Source organism: Raphanus sativus, chromosome 1 (assembly GCF_000801105.2).
Source record: "Raphanus sativus cultivar WK10039 chromosome 1, ASM80110v3, whole genome shotgun sequence".
Classification (NCBI taxonomy): Eukaryota; Viridiplantae; Streptophyta; class Magnoliopsida; order Brassicales; family Brassicaceae; genus Raphanus; species Raphanus sativus.
In genome coordinates this window covers 24,554,053-24,572,924 of record NC_079511.1, presented here as the reverse complement: position 1 = coordinate 24,572,924, position 18,872 = coordinate 24,554,053, and the positions used below count along the sequence as shown (strand labels likewise).

Sequence of the window (18,872 nt, the reverse complement as noted above, 5' to 3'; positions counted from 1 at the left end):
CTAAAACTATCCTACTACAAGCATATAAACCTTGGCACGTACAATAATGTGATAAGAATGTATATCCTATATCTAAGGGATTTAAGCTAATCTAATATTCCTATACCTAGTTAGAATATGCTTATCTATGTTGTATATAAACACGTTGCTACATGAATAACAAACTACACAATTCAGTATACGATATGCCCTTGACATTATTACTGAGTGTGGTCTTCTTGGAGCTAAACCATCTCCTCTTCCGACTGAGTTGAATCACAAACTTGCATTGTCAAAGGGTCCCCTTCTTGCGGATCCAAAGAAATACATACACTTGGTTGGACGTCTAATCTATCTTACTTTCACGAGACCAGAGTTGTGCTATATTGTTCACCTTCTTTCTCAGTTTATGCAGCGACCTCTAGAGGATCATTGGGTCGCAGCATTGCGAGTGGTGCGTTATCTGAAGGGCTGTCCGGACTAGGGAATTATGCTCTCAGCAAATGCTGATATGCGACTTACTGCTTACTGTGATGCGGATTGGTCCGCATGTCCTCTCACCAGACGATCTTTGAGTGCTTATATCGTCTTGCTTGGTGATTCTCTTGTTTCATGGAAGACTAAGAAGCAGCGTACAGTCTCTAGATCATCGGCAGAGGCGGAATACAGGTCTATGGCTGATGCAACTTGTGAGCTTAAGTGGCTCAAGCGCCTTCTGTTACACTTTGGGTTTACTCATGATAAGCCGATGAGATTATTTTGTGATAGTCAGTCTGCACTTCATATTGCTCAAAATCCTGTCTTTCATGAGCGCACTAAACATGTGGAGAACGATTGTCATACAGTTCGAGATGTCGTTCAAGCTAAGCTACTTACTACGGAACATATCTCTACTCGGCATCAACCGGCGGATTTACTGACTAAAGCATTACTTGCGCCTACATTTGAGTTCTTGCTGTCCAAGTTAGGCATTCGACGAAGCTCATTTCTAATTTGAGGAGGAGTAATGTGATAAGGATGTATATCCTATATCTAAAGGATTTAAGCTAATATAATATTCCTATACCTAGTTAAAATATGCTTATCTATGTTGTATACAGTGGTGGACCTAAGTTTAATTTTTAGGGGGTTATAAATTGGTGTTTGGCCCAGCATAAACAAAAAAAAAATGAAAAACAAGATTATAAAGTGATCTAAGAGGAATTGAACGAGGGAAAGGTGGGTCATTAGTTGAGAGAATGAACCAAATAAGCTATTGGATCTTTCATTACCTATAGCAAAATGACTGAATTATAAATTTAACCTGGTTCATGTGACCCACTACTGCCCTACATAGGTCCGCCTCTGGTTGTATATAAACACGTTGATACATGAATAACAAACTACACAATTCAGTATACGATATTATATACAACTAGCCAAAAGAAAACAAGAAACAAAGTTCCTCAACCCAAATTTCTTGGCGAAAAAATTCTCAAACCCGACGTAAATTTCAAAACCAACAAAATGACCTCACATAGCACCACTAGCTTCGATATTTAATGGGCTGGGCTACATTTTAGGCCTGAATTGAAGTTAAGTGGTCTAGACTTCTAAAACGTAAGTTCCTTTTTAATGCAATATCAATAAATATTTTTCATCATTAGATGTTGAAACTTGAAACCACTCAAACTAGACAGACAATTATTTTCATCATCATGATGAACAATTTAAACATTATGCTAACAAAAAGTACCACTTTGTTACAACATTTTTAGAGACATTAAATGTAGATACGGTAAAGTAAGTTTAGTTTAATAAATTCGAAATGGAGTTGACAAAAAAAGAAAGAAAGAAAGAGAGGCTTCAGCTTTAAGACGCGAAGACGCATGCAAAGAAGGTAATGATGGTGTCTCTGTCTCTCTACGCAGACCTCTCTCTCTCACAGTCCCACGCCCTTTGCTTATTTTTATACACTTCTGACCATTTCCCATTGCCGCTTTGATCTTACCCTTCATTCCCCCACTTTACTACACTTTATGCCACTCTCCTACTTTCCCCGTAGCAACTACTCATTGGTCGGGGGTAATGGAAGATTTTACTATACAGTTTGCTTTCAATCCTCATTCATTTTCATAATTATAGTATCTGTATATATTGTTTGACAAAAAGAAAGTATCTGTATAGCTTTGACCCAAAAAAGTATCTGTATAACTAACGTAATTTTCAACAACTTTGGGAAATAGTTTGTTTAAGAAAACCATTATTTAGTATTTGAATTATAAAAGATTAAGAAAACCATTATTTAGTATTTGAATTATAAAAAAAACTCATAACTTAGAATCGTATTTTAAAAGTCTGAATGACCAATACAATTCTTTTCGTTTTTTCATATTTATTAATTATTAAAAGGTTTTGAGTGAGAAATACATGAAACTTAATATTATTTTAGAATTTCCAGTTTAATGATTCAAACTTTTTTTACCACACCAACACCAAAACACGACAATCAGATTAAGATAAATTAATAATAGATATCATTTAAATAATCAAATTAAAATTTATACCCAAATCTAAATAAATATTAGAAAATAAAAGATTTTAGAAATTCTCTTTACAAATTTCTTTTAAATTAGAAACTTATAAAAATGTAATTTCTTTTTTTTTTTTTGCTTTTTCTGAGTTAAAAGTAAGTTTGTCAATAGTTTACTGTTATTGTTATTAGTTTGGGTGGAGTGAACGTTTTGACAATTAATTCACATGTAGAGGGGGGCACTTTAGACAAACCAAAAGAGAGATTTGCAAGGTGAGCTATGCAAGGTGCCAATCAGCAAAAGAGAAAAGAGAATGCCAACGAGAAAGTTAATTCACAAACGCAACTCGAAAAAAATAAAAAATAAAATATTATGCAGTGTGCCACTATCAAATCATCATTTTATTTTAAAAAATATTTAAAAATGCAAAAAAAAAAAATCAAAGTTGCCATGAATAAGCAGAGGAAAAAAAGGGAGAGAGAGAGAGAGAGAATAGATAAACATCTAAAACAACAGTAGTAGCTCCCTCCTCCATGATTCCTTCTCTACATACTCTTCTCTACGTCTTCTTCCTCGTCTTCGTCTCTAGTTTCCTCCTTTCTTTTCATTTCTAGGGTTTCCATAATAAAGCTTCACTTTTTTATTCAATGAGGGGTTTTGAGTACTAACTGATATGGCTTCGTTTCGAGTTATCTGGGGACAAGGGCTTTCTAATGGCTGAGTCAACTCGCTGATTCTGTACCGACACGAGAAAATAGAGCAAAAAAGGTTGTAGCTTTCTTGTTTTTTTAGAGGTTTCTCTGTGTGTGTGTGTTTTTTTTTCTTTTCCAGTGAATGGTTGAATCTTTCTTTGGTGTTTGCAAAAAAAGCTGAAAGTTGTAATCTTTGGGGGGAGAGAAAACAAATCTTTTCTTGTGTTTTGTATTTTTTGTCCTTAAAAAGGATAAGTCTTGTGTTCTAAGTTACTGAAGTCACTAAGGAGTACTTGAGATGGAAGGGCACTGAGTATCTAAGAGTAGTGGAAGTAAAGGGGTGTGGATTAAGAAAGCTCCTATAAGGTTATGTTGTGTTAGAAAGGAGTAGACTTTGGGTTTTACCAAAAGGAGTAATAATGGCAATGTCTTGCAAAGATGGGAAGATGGGATGCTTGGACAATGGGAAGTATGTTAGGTACACACCTGAGCAAGTTGAAGCACTTGAGAGGCTTTATCATGACTGTCCTAAACCCAGTTCTATCCGCCGTCAGCAGTTGATCAGAGAGTGTCCTATTCTCTCTAACATTGAGCCTAAACAGATCAAAGTTTGGTTTCAGAACCGAAGGTAATAATCACAATGAAGTTTTTTTAATGGTTTTCTCTGTATGTAGTTGATTTAAATCTTTATTTTTTTATAAACTTCAGATGCAGAGAGAAACAAAGGAAGGAGGCTTCACGGCTTCAAGCTGTGAATAGGAAGTTGACTGCAATGAACAAGCTATTGATGGAGGAGAATGATAGGTTGCAGAAGCAAGTGTCACAGCTGGTTCATGAAAACAGCTACTTCCGTCAACACACTCCCAATGTGAGAATCCTCTCTTTAATGCCTTCTTTAAAATAAAGAGTTTCTTATTGATTTTATTTATTTTTTCATTCCAGCCAACCCTTCCAGCTAAAGACACAAGCTGTGAGTCGGTGGTGACGAGTGGTCAGCACCAATTAGCATCACATAATCCTCCAAGAGATGCTAGTCCTGCAGGGTCAGTGCTTTAGTCTAGCTCTTTTAGTTAAAATAGTTTCATTCTGACTTTGCAATTTTGTGTGTTTTGCAGACTTTTGTCCATTGCAGAAGAAACTTTAGCAGAGTTTCTTTCAAAGGCAACTGGAACCGCTGTTGAGTGGGTACAGATGCCTGGAATGAAGGTATGCCCTTAATCCTGTTCCTCTATCAATGAGCTCTTCTGTAACGGTTTGCTTTGTGTTACTGTAACAGCCTGGTCCGGATTCCATTGGAATCATTTCTATTTCTCACGGTTGCGCTGGTGTGGCAGCACGCGCCTGTGGCCTAGTGGGTCTTGAACCTACAAGGGTACGCAGCAATCTTCTAGTACTTACCTTTTACATAGGCAGCAAGATTTGATATGTTTTTCTCTTTGTTTCCAGGTTGCAGAGATCGTCAAGGATCGGCCTTCGTGGTTCCGCGAATGCCGAGCTGTTGATGTTATGAATGTGTTGCCAACAGCCAATGGTGGAACCATTGAGCTGCTTTATATGCAGCTCTATGCACCAACTACGTTGGCTCCACCACGTGATTTCTGGCTCTTGCGTTACACCTCTATTCTAGAAGATGGCAGCCTTGTGGTGTGTGTAGCTCTGAATATAACCTTTTTGCCTTTGTTTCTTGATTTTCTTGTTCATGACGATGTAACAAATTTGTATAGGTATGCGAGAGGTCTCTTAAGAGCATTCAGAACGGTCCTAGTATGCCACTGGTTCAACATTTTGTTAGAGCAGAGATGCTTCCTAGTGGCTACTTGATACGCCCTTGTGATGGTGGTGGCTCCATCATACACATTGTGGATCATATGGACTTAGAGGTAACAAACAGTCTTCACCTCTGCTACAATGTCTATACTATTCAATACATCAGAGAACGTTAAACCAGTTTTGTTGTCTAGGCTTGTAGTGTGCCTGAGGTCTTGCGCCCGCTCTATGAGTCACCAAAAGTACTTGCACAGAAGACAACAATGGCAGTAAGTAAACTTAAAAACTCGCTTATTCCTAAACCATTTCTTTTTTGATCATCTTGAATTATTGTTTTTTTTTGTTTTCAAAGGCGCTGCGCCAACTCAAACAAATAGCTCAAGAGGTTTCTCAGACTAACAGTAACGTCAATGGCTGGGGAAGGCGTCCTGCTGCCTTACGAGCTCTGAGTCAAAGGCTAAGCAGGTTTTGATATTCTTCTTCACTTTTTCCCTTTTTTATTTATTTAATATTTTTGCTTGTCTAATACTTTTTTTTCCTTTCTTTCCTACAGAGGCTTCAATGAGTCTGTTAATAGTTTCACCGATGAAGGATGGTCGGTGATAGGAGATAGCATGGATGATGTCACAATCACTGTGAACTCTTCTCCAGACAAGCTAATGGGTTTGAACCTTACATTTTCCAATGGCTTTGCTCCTCCCGTTAGCAATGTGGTCTTATGCGCAAAAGCCTCCATGCTTTTACAGGTTCATAGCACCATTTTATGTTTGTTTTGTTCAGCACTTCTTCTTACTCTTTCGTTTTGGTTTGGTTTTTTGCAACTTTTTAGAATGTTCCTCCGGGGATTCTGCTTAGGTTTCTGAGGGAGCACAGATCAGAATGGGCTGACAACAACATTGATGCATATCTGGCAGCAGCTGTTAAAGTGGGGCCTTGTAGTGCCAGAGTTGGAGGCTTTGGAGGGCAAGTTATACTTCCACTTGCTCACACTATTGAGCATGAAGAGGTTAGTTTCAAGTTTCTTCTCTAGTGCCACCTTTGATTGTTTGTTCTCTTTATCGTTGAAGTAATGGTTTTGTGTTGTTATTAGTCCATGGAAGTCATCAAACTGGAAGGTCTTGGCCATTCCCCTGAAGATGCAATCATCCCAAGAGATATCTTCCTCTTACAAGTAACTATTTTTAGTCTGTCTTTTGTCTGCATCAGTAATCAGGGATAACTGATAATAATGCATTCGTCTTGTGATTAGCTTTGTAGCGGCATGGATGAGAATGCTGTTGGAACGTGTGCTGAACTTATATTTGCTCCAATTGATGCTTCTTTTGCTGATGATGCGCCTCTGCTTCCTTCTGGTTTCCGTATCATCCCTCTTGACTCCACAAAGGTTAGAAAAACACAAATAATGTTTCATATTATTGTTTTCAGACTCTTAAAAGCTAGTCTTGAACCTGAAAGCAGGAAGTGTCTAGTCCAAACCGAACCTTGGATCTTGCTTCAGCGCTGGAGATTGGCTCAGCCGGAACAACAAAAGCCTCAACTGATCAATCAGGAAACTCCGCATGTGCAAGATCTGTGATGACAATAGCATTTGAGTTTGGTATTGAGAGCCATATGCAAGAACATGTAGCATCCATGGCTAGGCAGTATGTTCGAGGTATCATCTCATCGGTTCAGAGAGTTGCGTTGGCTCTCTCTCCTTCTCACATCAGTTCACAAGTCGGTTTGCGCACTCCTTTGGGTACTCCTGAAGCCCAAACACTTGCTCGTTGGATCTGCCAGAGTTACAGGTGCTACATGGGCGTTGAGCTACTTAAATCAAACAGTGAAGGCAATGAATCTGTTCTCAAGAACCTTTGGCACCATACAGATGCTATAGTCTGCTGCTCAATGAAGGTACTTAACTTAAAACATCAAACTCATATGAATGTTTTTTTATTCACTGATCCTCTTTTAACCTTTTGTTTTAGGCCATGCCAGTCTTCACATTTGCAAACCAGGCGGGGCTTGACATGCTGGAGACTACATTGGTTTCTCTTCAAGATATCTCTTTAGAGAAGATATTTGATGACAGTGGAAGAAAGACTCTCTGCTCTGAGTTCCCACAGATCATGCAACAGGTTTTCAACAACATTTCTGCTTTGATTTGTGTAGTAGTAGTTTAATCAACTTTTGTTTTGACTTTTAACTGGATATTTTTGGTTTAGGGTTTTGCGAGTCTTCAAGGTGGGATATGTCTGTCAAGCATGGGGAGACCAGTTTCATACGAGAGAGCAGTTGCTTGGAAAGTACTCAATGAAGAAGAGAACGCTCATTGTATCAGCTTTGTGTTCATCAATTGGTCCTTTGTTTGAGATTTATGCAATCCTTAAAAATAATCTCTGTTTTTATTGCAGACGACACTTTGGTTGTATTTTGTAAGACGATCTTTGTTTGTGTGTTCTTGATGTTTGCTGTGAAACACATTAAACAGTATTTTGTTTGAAAACTCAAGAAAATTGTTTGCGTTTGGTTTGATTATGTGTGATGATGGTTTTTTGTATACTTCTAAACAGTAACAATGTTTATTTGAATTGAACAAAGAGCTAAATGGCCGCCCTTTGTTTATGATAAAAATGTGTGCTCATAAAAATTTGGAAATTTTGTTTGCTTAAAATTCAGATCAGTTTACTTTAGATATAATAAAACACTAGATGGTTGGCCCGATTATACGGGCGTAATAATCTTATAGATATTTATTAATACATATATTATTATTTCAATAATTAGCATGATGTTATGTTTATATTCTTAAATTTTAAAATTGGCGATATATGTATCTATAACGAAGTCTCTCGTTACAATATATATATGTGACTATTATTTAATTTATTTTTTTAATCTTTATGATTGAAAATATTATTTTTAGATAGCAACATAATATATATTATAATTTTTAATTTATTTTTCGCTAAAAGTTGTATTATATTAATTTACATTCAATTATCTAATCTAATAGATAAACATAAAATTACTAAAATAACTTTTTAAATAGTAAATATTATATATATTCATTATATACATGATCATATTATTTCTATTCATGTTGATTAATACATATGCATCTGTCACCAATATTAACCTTTTATAAAACCAAATATGTAAATGAGGTTAGACCATTATCTGATGTTTACTCCTAATTGTTCTATCTGATGGATTTTTAAATGTTTCGTCCACCCATGCGGACAAAAAGCATTTTATAATTATTTAATGATATATGTGTTACTAATGAAAATATTATAGTTATAAATTATAATTTATCTATTTTCATTTAAATTTTTTTACGTATTATATTTTTTAAAAAAAATTCATTCATATTCATTATTAATAAATAAATCTTAAAGTCACTTAATATTCTCTTTTCGGTTATATAAATTAATAATTTTACTTGATTAATAAGTGTTCTTTTTTTTTAATTTTGAAATTTTTATTAAAAGTTTTTTCAGATTACAACACAATATATATAGAAATTATCTTTTTATTTAAAATATATATATTAAGATTTTGGATAATTATTACTATTATTAGTTTTGAATTTGTTTTTAGCTAATATATATTTTTATTCATTAAAGATATCATCGAGTTTAACCACTCCAACTTTTAATTTGAAAGCACTGTTGCAAAAAATCACTTCCGAAAAAATAGTATAGATTATCGGTTTAATACATCGTTATAAAAAAGTTATGGCTATCATACATATAAAATAGTGCAATCTGAACTCTAATTTATTCAGTTTTGAATTATTTTATGTATATATATATATAGAGAGAGAGAGAGATAGTTTCTTATTATCTTAAATTTTCTAAAAATAAACTTCTAAAAATAATAAAACAAGACAAATAATCAAAGTAACATAAAATTATGGAGAACTAAGTAAAATTAAAATTACCACCTAAAATTATTTTAAAATATAAAATAAATAAAATAATCAATTAAAATTATTAAGAACATGAAGAATAAATAAATAATTTAAATTATAGAGAATATGATAAATAAGCTAACCAAAATTGTTAAAAACATAATAAATAAGCAAATCAACCTAAAATTATAAAAATATGATAAATAATCAACAAATAATGACAAATAAACAAAACCATATAATAATATAGAGAAGTTGACAATTAAACAAAATCACTTCATAAATAATAGTATAGATTCGCGTACATAGATATGCACACAACTGTAAGGCATAACGAAAATTTTTCTCAATAAATAAACATTGTTAACTGTTCAGAAGTATACTAACAGTTCAAAAGTTATCCATTAAAAATAATGACTCAACCAAAATCATGGAATATGACAAATAAACTTCTAACATAAATAATGATAAATAAACAAAATAACCTAAAATTGTGGAAAACTAAGTAAACTAAAATTACTACCTAAAATTATTTTAAAATATAAAAATAAATAAAATTATCAATTAAAATTATTAAGAACATGAAAAATAAATAAATAACTTAAATTAAAGAGAATATGTCAAATAAACAAACTAAAATTATTAAAAACATAATAAATAGGCAAATTGACCTAAAATTATAGAAAATATGACAAATAATCAATAAACAATGACAAATAAACAAAATCACATAACAATATGTAAAAACTGTCAAGTAAGAAAAATCACTTCATATAATAATAGTATAGATCCGCTTAAATATGCATACAAATGTAAGGCATAATGAAAATATTTTTATTTCAAATATATAATAATGTATAATAATTATTGTAAGGATTATATTTTATAAGTTAGCCTTAGCCAGTATAAATATTTCAAAAATTCTATTCAATTTTCCTGATAACATGGTTAACTTTGTGTTCATATACAATAATACATAGAAGATTCTAACAAACATGTATATACATACTCTTTACCAAAAAATAATATGTATATGTATAAAGAGTAACAATAGCTTCATATTATCTATCATGATTTTCTAATAGTAAACATGTTTCTAACAGAAATGAAGAATAAATAACTAAAAAAACATGTATATGATTCAATAATTATGATATAAAATTTAATCCATATCAACATTACTTAGTTTCTTTTAAAGTGACATGGATTCAATAGTTATGCTCCAATAAGCTTTTGCTTTGCCTTTATAATCTTTGTATGATATATTGAACGTTTCCGCACCTCTTTCTCACTTTCTTCCTTTATAAATCCTTCACATTTCTTCTCCTTATCTCATAAGTATGTAACCAAACCTTCAAAACAACATTACATATCTCTCTCCCTCTAAAACTGATGGATCAAAACGTACCAATAAGCAAGAAGCTATGGAACATCGTACGTTTTCTCTTGTACATGATCCGCAAAGGCGTCTCAAAACACAAATTCATTGCCGACTTCAACGCCACTCTCAAACGCGGCAAGAATCTCATGTTCCACAAACGTCGCCGCGTCCCCGCTGACTCCACTTCCTCAAACGCTCTAAACGCTGCTTCATCCGCCGCAGGAGCTGCGTCTCTACGACTAGAATACGAGTATAGTTGTAGCAATACTCCAAACTACTCTTTCCCTTTTTACAATATTTCTTTCATGAAGAAAAAAAGTCACAACAATAGTCTCTTCGCGTGTGGTCAAACGCCTCAGACGCTTGACGACGATGCAGCCGCCGCTAGAGCAGTTCTTGAGCTTATTAACGGCGTTTGCGACGGAGGAAACGTTACACCGACGGCTTACTCAGCGGCTTTGTCTCCTTACTTTCCGGGGTTTGGACGGACTCCACTGGTAAGGCCGTTAAGAGTAACGGACTCACCGTTTCCGTTGACCCCAGCAAATGATGACGTGGCAAAAAGACAAGTAGACCAAGAGGCTGATGATTTCATAAAGAAGTTTTACAAGAACTTGAATCAGCAGAAAAAGATGATAGAGTTCAGCTAAGTATTTGATCATTGTGTTTCTTCATATATTTGTTCACTCTGTTTTTCTTTTTTTTTCTTGTCTCCTTTTGTTGATTCTATTGCAAATATGTAATGATGTTTTTGGAGATTTTTATTGAGGAAAAACCAAAATAGCATCGGACCAAATTTTTGTCATAAAAATAGCATCAAAAGGAATAAAATGACCAAAAGAAGTTTTATTGAAGGGTAAATATGCATTTATAACCATTAGATTAATTAATCTAAGATTTAGGGTTTAGAGTTAAAAGGTGGGGTTTTATGAATGTTTTCAAATATTTAAAAACAAAAAATAAATATTAAACATTTTCAAAACAAAAAGAAGCAATTTGATCATTTTATTTTTGAATGTTTTTTTGTGATAAAAAATTTAAAAAATGCTATTGGAGAGAATTTCTCATTTTTATTTTCGCATTTCTGGAAACAATTGGATACTATGAATAATTTTTTTGTCATGTGTTAATTACCAAATAAATGTTCTGTGTAAATTTGTTGTAACTTAAGCAAAACTATCAATCTCTGGATCCACAAAGTTTCACAATCATGTTGCAACTATGTAGTTAATTTTTTTGCTTGCCAATGAATAGTCTTGGTTCTTTTGTCCAATGAATTCATTAGCAAGAGACCTCTCTCGCGCTTTAACTAATACACAAGGTAGCCAGTTTTAACATAAAACTGTATGGAAAATCTGTGTCAACTATGATGACTGGAATAAGTTTTTTTTTTTTGGTCAACTGACTGGAATAAGTTTATTTGCTATGTTATTATAAAAGATTTCAGTAAAACAGATGAATGATGAATCCAATAATACTCAGAAAAATGATCAAATGCTACATTTTTTTGTTAAGTGACAGTCATCTTAATCATATGAAATAATATATACTCATAAAAAATGAAATAATATTTCAAAAACAAATTTATTTCTATTCTTCCAGATCAACCACAATATCCATGGGTAACATCTTCTAATCTCCACTGGAACTCGAATGTTTTACTCATTTGAATCAGGTAACTGAAGTTCACAAACAATGAGTCCTTGTGGAAACCATTTTGCGTTGAAGGGAAATTGGACAATGCCCATACCTGCCTAGCGACTTCACAATTGAACAAGACATGATTCGGAGTCTCATCCTGCGTACCACAATGAGGACAAAGCATGTCAACTTTCATACCTCTCGTCACCAGGTTGCTCGCCACAGGAAGCGCACTTGATAAAGATCTCCACATAAACGCTTGAATTTTTGGAGCAGCAAGAGCATTCCGTATCTCACTCTTCAAACTGTTTATAGATGGTTGCATTCCAGCTTCTTGAAATTGTTTACTGAGAACAGATCTCGTGGCTAGCCAAGTACCTGATCGAACAGTGTATTCGCCACTTCTGTTATGCTTCCAACACCAGAAATCTTTAGCTCAAGATTGACAAAGGTTTGAATCTTATTAGCAATTCAACTATTTGCATGTCATCCTACCCTGCATATACCCAATACTATTCTTGTGTTCAGAAAAAAAGACCCAATACTATTTTTTTGACTAAAGGCTTTCATGAGGTTTACTATTTGCATGTTAGTTTATTACTCCCGGAGGTTAATTACAATTTACTTCCTTAGTATACGCATAATCCTGAATTTTACTTATAGTTGTTATGAGATTTACGGTAGTTAATGTGCAGTCCCAATTTCCAAAGACACTTGCCCTCTAGAACTGGTTAGAAAGAGATGTAAAATTCTATTTGTTCTTTTAAAATGAATTAAAAGTGATTATAGTGTAAAAATGTTTTAACCATATTCTATTTTTCACTCCATAATGGAGTAATGAACAAAAAAAATAGATTATCCTATTTTTGGAATAAATTTTATTGCAGAATGGAAAATAAAGTAAGATTGGAACATACTTTACGCTGCAATCACTTTTGCTCTGTTTTATAAAAAAAATGGAATGAAGTTGGAAATATCCTATACCTAATAACTACTGTAAGTTTTATACGAAATTAATGTTATTGATAAAAAAAATTCTAATGTTCTTGGAAAGTGAGACTGCACATTAACTAATAACTACTGTAAATTTCATATAACTGCTATACGTAAAATTCAGGATTAAAAATATTCAGGATTATGAGTATAGTAAGGAAGAGTTGCTAAAAAAGAAAGAGTATAGTAAGGAAGAAAGTTGTAACTAACCTTGAGATGTAAAAATAAAAAACTTTGATGAAATAAAACAGGAAACCTAAAGTGGACATATTTAGCCAAAAAAAGTGGTCATGCAAGCTGTTTGGCTCTTTCCTTAAAGCAAAATAGAGACAAGTACTTTCTTGATCTTTCCAACTTGTTTCTTTAATTTTCTTTTACTATTTGTATACTCGTAAATTTGATTCCAAAATCAAGATTGAAGAGCAATATCGTCTAAACTATTCCTTCCTTAGTTGAAACACATACTTACTTACTTTACACACACACATATGTATACAGTAATTTTTTATAAATTAATAATGTTGGAAGTATAATATTTTATTAATTTATAGAATTATTAATTTATAATTTTTTAGACTTTATGTATATACATTAATTTAAATTTTATAGAATCTACTTTTGTTATTTTATTATATTATTTGGTGTAACAAAATATGTTTCATAGAATTTAAGTGTTGTTTTGGATATAATTTTATTAAATATTATCAGAATATATTGAAATGTTAAAAAACTTAGATAAATTCTATTTTGAATAAAAAAAAACAACATTCTTTTTTTGTTTGTACTTATATAAACTATACATGTACAAATTATTAATTTATGATTTTAATAGAACTATATATATATATATATATATATATTTATATAGGATTTATGTAAATAGGATTTTATAAAAAATCTCTTCTTATCTTATCGATCGGTGTCATATTTTGAACCGAGCCGATTTGGAACCGAAATCATGATGCTTAAGATTTTAACGGATGTGTGTTGTATTTTTACGTAATACTAATCTATGCGTCTAACATAGCAAAATTCAAATTCTAGAAAAGGGATGATATATGTATAGAATATACTGTACTGTATATGTATGATCTATCAAAAGTTAAATTGACTGGAACTAACATAGAATGGTGAAGCTATATATATAGATTAACCGATTACATAAACAATTACAGATATAATATCATAGTATCCGATAATTCAAGATAGAGTTGCATATAAAGTTGTTACTTGAAGGACCAAGATGAAGCTTTATTGAATTTTTCGGCCAAAACCGGAAAACGAGTTTTCCCACCAAAATCGGAAAATCAAGTTTTTCGACCAAAACCGGAAAACCGAGTTTTTCGGCCAAAACCAGAAAATCGAGTTTTTCCGCCAAAATCAGAAAATCGATTTTTTCCACCAAAATCGGAAAATCGAGTTTTTTTCGTCAAAATCGGAAAATCGAGTTTTTCGGCCAAAACCCGAAAACCGAGTTTTCCCGCCAAAACCAAAAAATTGCGTTTTCCCGCTAAAACAAAAAAAAATTGAGTTTTCCCGCCAAAACCGGAAAATCGAGTTTTCCCGCCAAAACCGGGAAATCGAGTTTTCCCGCCAAAACCCGAAAAACGATTTTTCTCGCCATAACTAAAAAACTAAGTTTTCCCTCCAAAACCCGAAAACCGAATTTTCCCACCAAAATTAGAAAATCGAGTTTTTCGGCCAAAACCGGAAAATCTGAGTTTCTCGGCCAAAATCCGAAAATCGAGTTTTCGGCCAAAACTCGAAAACTGAGTTTTCAGCCAAAACCCGAAAACCGAGTTTCCCCACCAAAACCCAAAAACCGAGTTTTCCGGCCAAAACCCGAAAATCGAATTTTCCCACAAAAATCGGAAAACCAAGTTTTTCGGCCAAAACCGGAAAATCGAGTTCCCGGCCAAAATCCGAAAACCGAATTTTCCCGCCAAAACCCGAAAACTGAGTTTCCGGCCAAAACCCGAAAACCGAGTTTTCCCGCCAAAACCAAAAAATTAAGTTTTCCCGCCAAAACCGGAAAATCGAGTTTTTCCGCCAAAACCGGAAAATCGAGTTTTCCCGCCAAAACCGAAAAATCCGGTTTTCCGGCCAAAACCCAAAAACCAAGTTTTTTCGCCAAAACCCAAAAACCAAGTTTTCCGGCCAAAACCCGAAAATCGAGTTTTTCCTGCCAAAATCCGAGAATCAAATTTTCCGAGACTTAGTTAAATATTTTGTGTAAAGTCATTTGAGTTTGATGTTATCATTGTTGTAAAACATGAAAATAGACTTTAGTGTTTATTATTGTTACTTTATAATGTTATAAATCATGAAAAATTGAATTTGATATTTATTTTTATTTATGTTTATTTTATTTGCAGTTAAACAAAACTTTTTACAGGTTAATATATGAAAATTTAGTTGTTTTATTTTTTTTTAAAATGAAAAATTGAATTTAATGTTCATTTTTATTTATCTCAATTTTATTTGTAGTTAAATATATTTTTTCTACAAGTTAGTTTCACTTTTAGATATAGTTATATATATGTTTAGACCAAAAGAAAAGATAAGGAGTTTTTGGTCATTTGACATAAAACTCATCTATATTCAAAAATATAGAATACAAAACGAACAAAACTGCATCTAAATACAGTTTCCAGACACATGATCCAAAATTTACAGAATCGCGAACGAACGATATCTGATTGCTGCATCCAATTACTGCGTACAGATGCTGCGTCTGAAATTCTCATCCAGTTCACGAAACGAACATGGCCTTATTGCAGCAGCTTTTGTGCTGGTAATGCCTACTCGGAGACATGCTTCTAGATACTTTGTGAGATTCTCATTGGATAAGGACATATCTTCTTTCTATTATTGTCTGTGTTTATCATCTATAATTTAGTTTGGTAATGATTGATGATTGTTATGTGGACATTTTTACAATACGAGTAGAAAAAGTGTTAGCTCCAATTTCTCATGGATTTACAAACATTAATAACCAAAACTAGAAAAAAGATCGAAGACTAAGATTATGGGCCGGCTCAGCCCATTATATTCACTCACCCAACCATGTTGAACGAAGTTACATAGTACAACTAACATGACGCAATCCACATATTCACACGCACACCAACAAGTGGTAGTCGAGTAGTTGACTTTTATATTGATTATTTGGTTTACATTCACAATCGCATCATGTTTTGGTGTTACTTCTAAATAAATACCGCATTTTAATGTTAACGAAAACATCTACTTCAAAAGATGCAAAGCCCTCTCTCTTCTGAAGGTCCATCAGGTATAGCCATCTTGATAGATGCATATAGTTCTAATCGTTTTCCGTTGTAACTTCATAATTAGAGAACTGATCCGACTTATAAAGTTGACATGATCTATTTCTATCACCAGGTTCAAATCCATTCCCAATGGCACAAAAGTTGGAAGCGAAAGGCGGGAATGGAGGCAAAGAATGGGATGATGGAGCCGATCATGAGGGTGTATCAAAGATTTATATACGAGAGGGTAGCGAAGGTATAGAGTCCATCAAGTTCGACTATGTCAAGAGCGGAGAACCTGAAGCTGGACAAGTCCATGGTGGCTCGGGTCAAGATTTCACTGACTCGGTACGTTTTCAAACTCTTTTTCATATCGTCGATTCATTAATTTTTGCTTCTGCCATCTATTTCACATTCTATCAAAACCAAGAAGTTGACTTTTTTTTTAACGATCTTTGATTTTGTTAGATCGCATGTACCGATATGGCCGCTTCGACGTTGACTTTTTTTTTCTTTCTTTTCTTCGTTCATAAAATAAAACCGATATTAATCCACGTGACTTTATCAAACCGTATCATACTGTTCTTGTTCCATTTCCCGTTCAATATGTATGAATGATTCGATGTCTTTTATGGCTTCTTGTTAGATCCGGTCTAGGTTTGGTTAATGTTATCAACTCTTTATAAATGCATTATATGCTTATCGTCTTCTTCTTGTGGATATAAACATATGCTCATCATCGTCTTCTTGTGGATATAAACATTTTGCAGTTTGATCTTAACCATACCATTGGTGAGCATATCGTATCTATTAAGTGTTACTACGACGAGGGTGCGATACAAGGCCTTGTGGTCAAAACTAACACCAGGAGTTCTGCACTCATGGGGTACAACCTTGGTACCAAGTTTAAACTTCAAGTGAAAGACCAGAAGATCATTGGGTTTCATGGATCTTCTAACAAAACCCTAAACTCTCTTGGAGCTTATTTCGCACCGCTTCCTCCTGCTAATATGGAAATCTAAGAGTTCTACCGAAAGCTATATACAAGATTCATCGGTTTGATTTTTATGTTGCTTTGAATCTGTATTAATTGACTTTGTACCATCTTCCTTATTGTTTTAGCGTGCCTTTCACTTATTCAATTGCTTGCACGTTACATATTGCGATAAGGTATATATTTATTTTGTTTTTTGTTCGGACCAAGTTCCATTCTTAATAAAAAATAAATATGCCATTTTATCAGTATATATATTGAGTTTCTCTTTAAAATTTAAAATTTGATAAAATAACGTAGTTAACGTGTCTATCCAAACAATTTTCTATAACAAAATGCAATTAATAATTGACTAAATTTTTTAAAAATTCAAAATTTTTAATTATGTCATAATAGATCCACAACTCTACCATTGAGTACTTCAAATGCATACATCAACCAAGATAATGAAGAGAAAAAAATACTTAAAGTAAATGATTGTGAGTTATGGCACTAATGACTTTTAAGATCTAATACATGAGATTACTTTTTCTGACGGATTTCCGGAAGACTTTGATTTAGACGGGAAACCTAACTTCTTCTAAATTTTAGACGGGAACCCTAAATTATACTAAAATTTAGGTGTGATATGTTAGAAAACTTCTTGGGAAGTTTCTATGACTCTTCTAGATCCTATAATCAAATCATTAAGAAAATACTTCTTTAAACTTACAAAATACTTAAAAAGTGTTTAAATCAAGTTATTAGATAGTCACTAAACACATATAAGCCAATTTTTTTTTAAAAAAAAGATAAGATTTCAAAATTTTACCCTAAAAATATCAAAAATACTACAACATATGTTACCAAACCCTAAACCAAAGACTATAGTGACTCAATCTACGTTCACTCATCTATGTTAAAAGTAATTCAATTTTAGCAAAACTAAATTTCCATCATTTAGAAATATTTATTAATACATGATTTTGATATTTTCCCTTTCAAAATATTGTTTTATAAATTTTATAATTACTTTAAAGATCTAATACATGAGAAGACTTTCCCTAGAAAATTTCCAAAAAACTTCTCGAAGACTTCGACTTAGGCGGAAAACTCAATTTTTTCTAAAATTTGGGCGGGAACCCTAATTTTTACTAAAATTTAGGCGGGATATGTCACAAGACTTCCAGAAGACTTCATTAAACTTAAATGATACCTAAAAAGTGTTTAAATCAAGTTATTAGATATGAACTAAACACATATAGGTCAAATTAAAAAAAAAAATTGATAAGATTTCAAAATCTTACAATAAATATACCAAAAATATTAAAACATATGTTACCAAACCCTAAACCAAAGACTATCATAACTCAATCTACATTCACTCATCTATTTTAAAAATAATTCATTTTAGTAAAACTAATTTTACATCATTTAGAAATGTTTATTATTACATGACTTCAATTTTTTCTTTATCAAAATATTTTTTATAAAAAAATTAAATTATTTTAAAGATCTACAAGAAATCTTCTCAAAGAAGTCTCTTTGTAAGTCTTTTCACGCGGAGGGTTATAATAGTAAAACTCAATACATGTTTTTGTTTGGTCATAAGGAGATTGTTGTATTTTCACTAGTCTTTTAGGTTACTTTTACATTTGATTAAACTTGGAATATATTTTTGTATGCAAAACTAAGTTTTGAGTTCCTATATAAAAATTATCTTTTTTTAAAAAAATAATATGATTAATATAAATTTCGTTTTTATTATA

At 32.7% G+C, this 18,872-nt stretch overlaps 3 protein-coding genes across 3 annotated transcripts; all 3 read left to right on the top strand.

The window, feature by feature from the left end:
• The first annotated feature begins 2,976 nt into the window (after positions 1-2,976).
• LOC108809280 (homeobox-leucine zipper protein ATHB-15) lies at positions 2,977-7,465 on the top strand. Its single transcript, XM_018581427.2, has 16 exons — positions 2,977-3,812; positions 3,893-4,052; positions 4,127-4,227; positions 4,300-4,390; positions 4,461-4,556; positions 4,631-4,828; positions 4,909-5,064; positions 5,146-5,220; positions 5,304-5,416; positions 5,505-5,697; positions 5,781-5,957; positions 6,042-6,122; positions 6,201-6,335; positions 6,410-6,844; positions 6,919-7,068; positions 7,156-7,465. Exons 1-16 carry the CDS (start codon positions 3,604-3,606, stop codon positions 7,300-7,302), a joined length of 2,517 nt encoding a protein of 838 aa, XP_018436929.2. The 5' UTR covers positions 2,977-3,603; the 3' UTR covers positions 7,303-7,465.
• A 2,590-nt stretch (positions 7,466-10,055) lies between these two features.
• Positions 10,056-11,013, top strand: LOC108837080 (uncharacterized). Its single transcript, XM_018610152.2, has one exon. The coding sequence runs from the start codon at positions 10,239-10,241 to the stop codon at positions 10,875-10,877; it is 639 nt and encodes a 212-aa protein (XP_018465654.2). The 5' UTR covers positions 10,056-10,238; the 3' UTR covers positions 10,878-11,013.
• Positions 11,014-16,045: 5,032 nt separating this feature from the next.
• On the top strand, positions 16,046-17,375 carry LOC108853038 (jacalin-related lectin 15-like). The gene is made up of 3 exons (XM_018626506.2): positions 16,046-16,153; positions 16,264-16,478; positions 16,901-17,375. The coding sequence occupies exons 1-3, from the start codon at positions 16,120-16,122 to the stop codon at positions 17,150-17,152; spliced, it is 501 nt and encodes a 166-aa protein (XP_018482008.2). The 5' UTR covers positions 16,046-16,119; the 3' UTR covers positions 17,153-17,375.
• Positions 17,376-18,872: the final 1,497 nt, after the last annotated feature.

Coding starts and splice junctions, on each gene's coding strand:
- LOC108809280 (XM_018581427.2), top strand. CDS start 3,604: ATGGCAATGTCTTGCAAAGATGGGAAGATGGGATGCTTGGACAATGGG. Junction 4,228..4,299: donor AGAGATGCTAGTCCTGCAGG/GTCAGTGCTTTA, acceptor TGTGTTTTGCAG/ACTTTTGTCCATTGCAGAAG. Junction 5,698..5,780: donor AAGCCTCCATGCTTTTACAG/GTTCATAGCACC, acceptor GCAACTTTTTAG/AATGTTCCTCCGGGGATTCT.
- LOC108837080 (XM_018610152.2), top strand. CDS start 10,239: ATGGATCAAAACGTACCAATAAGCAAGAAGCTATGGAACATCGTACGT.
- LOC108853038 (XM_018626506.2), top strand. CDS start 16,120: ATGCAAAGCCCTCTCTCTTCTGAAGGTCCATCAG. Junction 16,154..16,263: donor CTCTTCTGAAGGTCCATCAG/GTATAGCCATCT, acceptor TTCTATCACCAG/GTTCAAATCCATTCCCAATG. Junction 16,479..16,900: donor GTCAAGATTTCACTGACTCG/GTACGTTTTCAA, acceptor AACATTTTGCAG/TTTGATCTTAACCATACCAT.